Source organism: Setaria italica, chromosome VII (genome assembly GCF_000263155.2).
Source record: "Setaria italica strain Yugu1 chromosome VII, Setaria_italica_v2.0, whole genome shotgun sequence".
Taxonomy (NCBI): domain Eukaryota; kingdom Viridiplantae; phylum Streptophyta; class Magnoliopsida; order Poales; family Poaceae; genus Setaria; species Setaria italica.
Window position 1 is genome coordinate 32,207,653 of NC_028456.1, and position 9,101 is coordinate 32,216,753.

General features: G+C 48.5%; 1 protein-coding gene across 1 annotated transcript; it reads right to left on the minus strand.

The window, feature by feature from the left end:
* LOC101762645 (GDSL esterase/lipase At1g09390) lies at positions 1-4,777 on the minus strand. Its single transcript, XM_004977042.4, has 5 exons — positions 4,250-4,777; positions 1,605-1,790; positions 1,345-1,499; positions 894-1,164; positions 1-637 (listed from the first exon to the last, which is right to left on the minus strand). The coding sequence occupies exons 1-5, from the start codon at positions 4,680-4,682 to the stop codon at positions 390-392; spliced, it is 1,293 nt and encodes a 430-aa protein (XP_004977099.1). The 5' UTR covers positions 4,683-4,777; the 3' UTR covers positions 1-389.
* Positions 4,778-9,101: the final 4,324 nt, after the last annotated feature.

Consider the following 9,101-nt stretch of genomic DNA (forward strand, 5'->3'; position numbering starts at 1 on the left):
TTCTATTAGATATTCTATTAGTGTGACATTGATAAAAACATACATATGTCAACATGTCAGATATCAATCTTTATATCTATCCAACAAATTGACAAAAGCATGTTAAATATTCATCTCTATTTATTGATCCAAAATTCAGAAAGAAGAAAAATAATACATGGTACAGACACCAGCATGTCCATGTATTAACCCCTAGGCTATACATTCGACCCAATTATACAAAAAGGGGAAGAAAAAGAAAAGAAAATCTTTGTTGATGATGGCTGTAACATAAAAACCTCGAAATAATTATTTTTTTGGTGGGGGGGTGTCAGTTTTGTTAGTGGTTCCATCTTCCATCATCCTTGCGAGAAACCAAACGAAGGGCCAATTAGGATGCTGTGTCACCATTAATCGTCGGATTTTGCAGTGCTGACGAGGCTGGCCAGCTTGACCCTGGGAATGGAGTACTCGCCACTGAGCACTTTGGAAGCCACAATGCCGTTTGCAGCATCAGTGAAGTGAACACCATCCCAGCTTATGAACTTTTCACCAAGCTTACACAGGTCTTCATCCGAAGTCATGCAGCTCTTCTTGGGGTCATAGTTGTAAGGAGGGCCTCCATGGCCACAGCAAGTCATCAACGGCTTCTCAATCCCTGGGAAACAGCATAAGAGAACAGCGTTAGGATGCATCGATGATAATGGCATACAAGTTTGATCTTAGAGCTAAAATCGATGAACAACATTATCTAGTTTGTCTCTGATTTCACAACTAGTAGTTTTCAGCATGGTTAAAAAACAACAACTTTGTAGCATGACAGAGTTCCTGTGTTTGGTGGATAGTTCCCGGGTTACAGAATGAGCTACTGTTAGGTACTGACAAAAGGAACAAAAACTGACAGATAAACTTACCGTATTTTTTGTGGTTGACAACAAGATCATACTTGATAGCAAACATATCCACGAAGACGATTGCCGACTTTTTAAGGGTCAAGCGCAGCTCGTCCAAGGCTTCACTCAGCAAAGAATTGAACTTCTTGCAAACATTGTTGATGCTTGCGATGCATCCATGCTCATCTAGACCACTGTCATCATCCCTCGGCATAGCAAGCTTCTGAGGCATGCAACCCAGCGCGCCCGTCCCATGTATCCAGAACTTCCTGGCCCCATTCTTATGCAACCTCTGCAGTTTCGAAAGGACTTGATAATCATTTTACCGAATAAGTAGTGCCTGAGAAGACTCTCAAAAATAGTACCGAATAAATCATTTTACCGAATCTTACAGGCAGTGTTCTCTCTGTTTTGTTTTTTCAGATCATCAGATGTAGAAGTAATGTACATAAGATTTATGAGTAACCTTTACCTCAATGGCTTTCTTGATTTCAACAATTACAGGGGGGAGATTGGCAAGCATTTCATCATAGGGCATGTGGAGAATGCCATTGATATCATTGTGCCCAATGTCCATGGTGTATAGAGCAGTTTGGAAACCCAGCTCATCAACCGGGGCACTCTCACCTGGGTGAAGATGGACAGATTTTGATTCACCGATTCAAATAAAAGTTGTATGGTTCATAAAAGAAAAAAAAATGTATTTGATGAAACCAGAAGCGATGAGCAAACCTCTCTCAATCAAGTCGAGGCATCTCTCCTTGAAGAAGATGAACTGGTCCACCTGCACGTCCAGCGAGAATGTGGTGACCCCCGGCATGGCCGTGGACCCTGCGATGGCGAAGTTGACGCCGTTGGTGAAGTCGGAGCCCAGCGGCTTCATGAACGGGCTGAGATGGTGCGTGCCCAGGCTTTCACCTGAGTCAAAAACGTCAGAGCAAAAAGCTTGGGTCAGAAAAAATTTCCAGTCATCCGGAAAGGCTAGTTTGCAATGCTTTGGCAGCACCAGTAAAAGACTGAAAAGCGAGACAGCACATGCGTGGGGCTTTTTTTTAGACAACGGAACAACAACACCCCCTTGCACATGGTTGCCCAACTGTATTGAATCATATTCCGAAGTTGCTTTACACTAACACTTGTGCTTAAAAATACGAAGCTGTCGTCCTTTTGTAACAAAAACAAAAGAAGCGACCACAGAGATTATATGTACAAACTGCACTTGAGTAAGATGCATTTGCGAGCTGTGACCATGCAGTGGTGTCTGCAATAAGGCATTTCGCTGGAGAGGACTCTTGGCTGAAGAGTAGAGTACAGTGCAAGTACGACACTGTACTGAACATGTTAGTGCTACTTAGCTGGTTGGTGGTTACAAATTGGGCGAGATCCTTGCGTTTGTGGACTCATAAATGCCAATGCGCAAGATAACTAATATAAGATTTGGAGCCAAAACAGATGCACAGGCGGGGGCAAGCAGGCAGGTTGCATTGAACGGGAGGTGGCCCAGAAATGATTGCGCAGACAGAAGCCAAAGATTGAAGGAGCCAGCCATCCGAACCCAAGGAAAACGGGGATGGCTGCTTGTGGTGATGTCATTGCCTCCGCGATATGAGCCGTAGTAGGTTGGCCGTGTCCGGTATCTCCGGTTGTTGCGTTAGAAATGTGTGGTGTGGTCATCAGGACTCAGGAGGGAGGACGGACGCGCCCAACATTTTGACTCCCCTCCGCCCGTGCTTAAAGATGATGGGGAGTTGAATGAATGAAGAACCTGACATGGAGGAAGAGTGAGTTGAAATGGAAGTACCACCATTTGTGCCTACCAAATCTGTCTGGCTCGTGGTGTGGGCCAGGCCCAGGCCCAGCGAGCACCTCCAAGCCAGCCTGGCTGGGGGCGCGGAGGCTTCGCAATATGGTATTCGCAAATCGCCCCACGTGCAGGACGTGGCGAAAGAGAGAGGGAAACCATCGCCATCAGCAGTGACGGCTAAGCAAAGCGGACGGCCAACGAAAACCAACGACTCATCCGGCTGTGACCACAAGACGAGGAGCAGGTGAGGCCGCGAGAGCCGCTCGCTCGCTGGGCGCCGAGGCTTGTTGCGCAACTTGCTGCGCGCGCACGCGACTGCGCCCCGCTCCAAAGCTTTGCCAATGCCAGCAGCCTGGCAAATGTTCGTCGCGGGATCCTAGAAACCCACCACCCTGGATCGATCTTGGCCGGGAGCGAGTTGGATTGGATGACGACGCGGGCGGACAACGCCGCCAAACGGACACGCCCGCGTCGGAGCAGCGACACGGCAACCAACGGAAGGGGTGCCGAACGCCCGAGCCGAGTGACGCGCACGCGCAGGCCAGACGCCCAGACGGTAACCAAGCGGGCAGAGCCGAGGGGAGAGGCAGGCAGGCGCGCTGTCCGCGTCGTGCGATCCAGCGCGTTCCCATTCCATCCATCACCATCCCCGTCCACCCACCCTCCGCAGCCACAACCACCCATCCACACCCGACTCCCCTGCTTTGCTTAACACCAAAGCCAATCAAATTTCCCTTTTCGAGTGCCGCTCCCGCTCCCGCCGGGTCGCGCCAGCCACCGAGATCACCAACGGTGGCGTGGCGATGCTTGCGAAACGGAGAATATCAGAACATCATCGGATCCTGTCCTCTTCCGGCCCGTCCCAGGGCTGCTGCCGTTGTCGCCGCCCCGCCCGCCCCTGCAAGGCAGCAAAGGCACGGGGGGGCAGCCGCCGCGTCCGCCGCCCGCCCCTGCTTGTGTGCGCCATGCCGCCAATGTTTTATTGGGTTCAACCTCGAGAACGCGCTCCGCCTCTGCTTCCCGAGTCAAAGTGTTCGTGTTCCGTGCGACCGTGCCGTGACCTATGTTCCCCTAATAATCTATAATCTATCCACATGGTCCACGTCGCATTATAAACTGGTAAACATAGGAGTACATACCATCCCCCACACAGCACACTTGTTCATCCCGAGTGTGCGGGGGTTTGTTTGTCCTAGATCTAAACGGACTCGAGCAATTCACTGTGACATTGTGGCTTCAATTTTCCTCCAACTCATTCGCGCCAGAGAGGCAGAGGCCAAACATGGCCCTCCGTCAGTTTACTCCAACACTTTTCTCCCCACCTTAAAATTACCGCGCCAAAAACTTGGTGCATTCTGCCGGGCAATTAACCTGCTAATCCTCCATTACCGGCACTAATTCCTAGGTTAGTCGCCGCCCGGCCAGAAGAATGTTGGGGTTTCCATTTTTTTCCCCCCGGTAGTGGGAGAGGAATGTTCGCATCGGCAGGGAGCAGAGGAGAGTGGAGGGATTGGGAGGAGGAAGGAAGACGGGGCGGGAGGGATTGGATTGGGGGCAGGGAGCAAGCACTCACAGATGAAGTCGAGGATGACGCGGCCGTCGGAGAGCCTCCCCGTGGGGTAGTGGAAGTAGGCCCTCCCCTCCGGCGGCGCGATGCGGATCCCCATCACCGCCGCCACCCCACCCGTGTCGCTGTTCGAGTCGCCGAAGTTGAACAGCACCACCCCGTCACCCTTCTTCTTCTTCTTCCTCTTCCCCTCCGCCTCCTCCTCCCCCACCTCCACCTCCTCCTCCGCCACCGCGCCGACGCCGGGGGCCGCGGCGGCTGGGCCGGAGCGGGCCACGCTGCTGCTGACGGCGGCGGCGGGGCCCGGCATGTAGCGCAGCGTGGCCAGCACCACGGCCGCCGCCACCGCGCCCATCACGATGTAGTACTGCAGCCGGAGCGGGCCCACCCGCTTCAGCACCCCGCCCCCGCCGCCGCCGCCGTTCATCGCGCTCGCCATGGCCGGGCGAGCTCGCCTGCGCCCCGGTGCCCAGCCACTGACTGGATACCGCGTGCGGGTTTCCCTGGCCTGTAGTATTAATGATGTGTCAGCGCGCGTGGTCTCAGCTAAACGTGTGTGTTTATATAGAGGCTCTTTCTCTGTTCGCGTGTCGGCTCGGCTGGTACTGTACCCGCCTGTTTTCCCACGAATTTCAAGTGGGCAAAAAAATACAGGTAACGCAAAGGCTCCGTATAATGATGATAAGTCACCCGTCACATCGAATATTTAGATACTAAGGGGGTGTTTGGGAAACACCTGTTAAAGTTTAATACCTGTCACATCGGATGTTTGGATGTTAATTAGGAGTACTAAACATAAGCTAATTACAAAACTAATTGCACAGATGGAGTATAATTCGCGAGACGAATCTATTACGCCTAATTAGTCCATGATTTGACAATGTGGTGCTACAGTAACCATTTGCTAATGATGGATTAATTAGGCTTAATAGATTCGTCTCGCGAATTAGCACAGGGTTCTGCAATTAGTTTTATAATTAGCTCATGTTTAATCCTCCTAATTAGCATCCGAACATCCGATGTGACACTGTTAAAGTTTAGCACCTCGTATCCAAACAGCCCCTAATTAGAAGTATTAAACGTAGACTATTTACAAAACCGATTACATAAGTGGAGGCTAAACGGCGAGATGAATCTATTAAGCCTAATTAGTCCATGATTTGACAATGTGTTGCTACAGTAAACATTTGCTAATGATGGATTAATTAGGCTTAATAGGTTCGTCTCGCTGTTTAGCCTCCACTTATATAATGGGTTTTGTAAATAGCCTACGTTTAATACTCCTAATTAGTATCTAAACATTGATGTGACACTTGCTTAAAAATAAGCAAAAGTAACCAAACGCCCCCTCAGATTCCTGAATGGCAAAATACGCATCGTGGTCCTTGAACTTTGCAATTAGAGCCAAGTTCGTCCCTCAACTCCCTCAACTTCTATTTATGGGTCAAAGTCGTTCTTATACTAATGTGGTGCTCTATATTAACATGAGACTAATGCGGTGCTCTATATTAACATGAGACTAATGCAAAAAGTTATTTTTATCTTTACCTCTTGTATGTCAAATATATATGTACTTATACTTCCTTAACATACACACGATAATATATTTTTTAACTAACACAGTATATGATTTTAAAAAACGTATCTACTTATACTCTTTCTACTCATACTCTTTAAGTCGTGCATGTGCTCATATGAATTTGATATGCAAAATGTATGTACTCATATTATTTGGTATATATACAATTCAATGTACGTGCTTATGCTTTAAAATTGAAATTAACATGTGCTCATATATGTACTATATATGCTCCATATATGTATTCATACTCTCTCGATAAAAATATAAATGGTGGAAATTGAAAAGGGAAAGAAGGAGCTAAGGGTATAAAAGATTTTTTACATCATTTTCATGCTAATATGGAGCTTCATATCAGCACAAAGGACGAGTTTGATCAAAAATAAAATGTTGAGGTACTGGATTGACCAATATAAAAGTTGAAGGACGAACTTGACCCTCAAGTTCAGAACCACAATGCCTATTTTGCCTTCCTCAATTTTAATAGTCTTTAGGCGATGTTTTGTAATATAAAACATCTACCAAGATTTGCAAACATTAACGTGGGACCTACAACATTATGCTTTGGATTCCATTCATTTATTTACAAAGATCAATATCCATAACATCGAACATTATGTTCTACAACATTGAATATGTTGCTTGAAACAATAATCGAGAACTTGAAATACCTCAAATATTCAAATGACACGGGGATATAGAACAAAAAAGTGCGCATCGATCTCCATTGCACCAAACATGTGGAGCGGGGGGGGGGGGGAGTTGGTGGCGTTGGCATTGTTTATATTCGCCCTTCTTTTCATAATCTAATCACTAATCCGTTGCTTTCCGGAAAGAAAAAGGTGATGGGATGTAAAAGAAAGGCCGGGCTATAACTACAAGCGGTGCTGTGCTGGGGTTACTCATTCATTGATTAGCGCGGTGCGGAGCGGCCGATCATGAGACAATTCGGTGCTCGGTGAGAGAAAGAAAGCGTGACCTGTTCTTATATGAAACCAAACTCGCGCCATAAAAAGAAAAGGTGCTTTGGTAAGGTGTTGTCAATTGTCATTGACGAGGGCAGCATGTGCCTGTTGTGTGTTGGGTGGGATGTTGGTTTCGCCGGGGCCGGGCTTCCTTTGCGAGGCTGCAAGCCCCCAGGCGGGACGGACGCGAACCGCCGCAACGGCGACAGCGCATCGGCCGGCAGGTCGGCCAGGCAGACCAGATCAGGGGGCCAGAGGAGCGCGACGCGCGTCGTGTCCGTCCCACGCCACCGCCTTGGATGGCAGCGAGATCGACTCTCGGAGCAGGGAGGTCGATCGAGTTCCCTTTGGATTATATACGGTACGTCGTCATCGCCACCCATGGCATGTGCGATAGTCAAGTAGTAGCAGCGATGATCCACATTTCTTATGGAACCGTCAGTAGTTGCCGAGCTGGTTTTCAGCAGCGAGCGAGCGAAAAGCAGGGCAGGAGAAGGAAGCGCGATCGAGCTTTGACCGCGCCTGAATCCAAGCCACGCAGCAGCGCTTCGGCTCCACTCCATGTCCAGGACCCTCGCAGTGCCAGTTGCCGTTGCCACTGCCCAAGTCCGCGGGTGGTTGTCGCCGGGACCGGGATCCGTTCCGGATATCTCTAGCTAGTCGTCACCATTTTTTTTAATGCAACAAAATAGTTGGCGCGCAGAAGACGAGAGGGGGGTTGTTGGGTGCCTTGGTGGTTAGCGCCTCACCTCACCAGACGAGAGGGTGGTTAGCTTAATTAGCATCACCAGATGATTTACCGGCAGCTAGCACCAATATAATACTCCTATTATTAGTAGATGCATGGATGGTGCGTCCAGTCCAGTCCTGCACTCCTGCAGTGACACCAGCAACAAGCTGCGCTACGAGGAAGGAAGGAAGGAAACCTGCCTCACCTGCTCTGCTCCGAGGCAGAGTCAGCATCTTGGACTTGGGTGAGTACCAGGTAGCCAATCGTCGTCGTCGTCGTCGTCGTCCCACGGCCAGGAGAGTCAAGTACAGGCAGTGGCGGAGGGAGGGGGGGGCAGGGGGGGGCCTGGCACCCCCTGACCCTGTCGGGCACCACCCATCAGGAGTGGACCTGGCACCCCCTGTGGCCTGGCCGGTTGGTCAAATATCAACTTCAATCTATCACGGTGGCAGTCACGAGGAGTTGGAGTTGGAGTTGGAAGCGGCATGGGCCTGGCTCCTGGCCGCCTGGGCACTGGCCCAATTAATAAATACACCTTTATTCCTGCCGCCAGACGCAGACGCCAATACCGAGTCGTCCAGTCGCTCCTCCGTTTGTTCTGTTCCTTCTCCTGCCGCCGCCGCCGCCAGTCAAAAAAAAGACGAGGAATCAATCCAAGGATTCAAGGATGAGGCCAGCCATGCGCTGATGCGTAGCAGGCAGCAGCGTCTCCTGGATTTGTGGTTCGTTTGCGCAGCTTGTTTTCTCTTATCTTTATTTTTCTAGATTATAAATCTTAGGTATTTTTTATTTATGTGTTTCATGATGCACGTACAGTCGTACAGATGATTAATATGAAGAAGAGAAAGACTATCAATAGTTTTTTTAAGCCGATTGGCTCAAGTGCTCCTGATCTAGAAGGGGAAACTCATAATGATCATGTACAAAATTCTAATAATCAGAGTAATGTTGCTGCTACCACTGAACCAATCGAAGCCGAGGTTGCCGAGCATCCACCAGTTATTGCTACTAGATTTGAGAGAGACCCTGGTAAACGTGTTCAGATATTGGAATTGTCAGCGGATCAACAAGATGAAGCTCGAAGATTTTATATTTCAGAGGGTCCATATCAACCTGTGTTGGCAGAGTACCCACTTAGTGAATTAGCTCATCGTCGTCGATTTCAGAGTAACTGGTTCAAGCAATTTACTTGGCTAGAATATTCACCTCATACAAACCGTGCTTACTGTCTGCCATGTTTTTTATTTTCTAAGAAGCCAATTGGGAAAGTTGGATCAGATACATTCATAGTAAAGGGGTTTCAGAATTGGAAGAAAGTTAATTGCGGAAATGAATGTTCTTTTCTAAAACATATGGGAGATGCCGGCTCAGCCCACAATTATTCTGTTCGGTGTTTTAATAATCTTAAGAACACAATGGCTCAAATTGACAATGTGATTGTTAAACAAAAAGAGATAATGGTTGCAAAAGGAAGACGAAGGCTTGCGACTACGATTGATTGCATTAGGTAATAAGATCAAATTCTCATGTCTTTGTGCAGTATTTAAATTTAACTTGCTTTCTTTATGTACTTATAGGTGGTTG

Bases quoted from the DNA above. Each gene is read 5' to 3' on its own strand.
- LOC101762645 (XM_004977042.4), bottom strand. From the start codon at position 4,682: ATGGCGAGCGCGATGAACGGCGGCGGCGGCGGGGGCGGGGTGCTGAAG. The intron at 1,500-1,604 runs GTTTGCTCATCG...ATCTTCACCCAG, and splicing joins CCTCGACTTGATTGAGAGAG to GTGAGAGTGCCCCGGTTGAT. The intron at 1,165-1,344 runs GTAAAGGTTACT...TCGAAACTGCAG, and splicing joins AAATCAAGAAAGCCATTGAG to AGGTTGCATAAGAATGGGGC.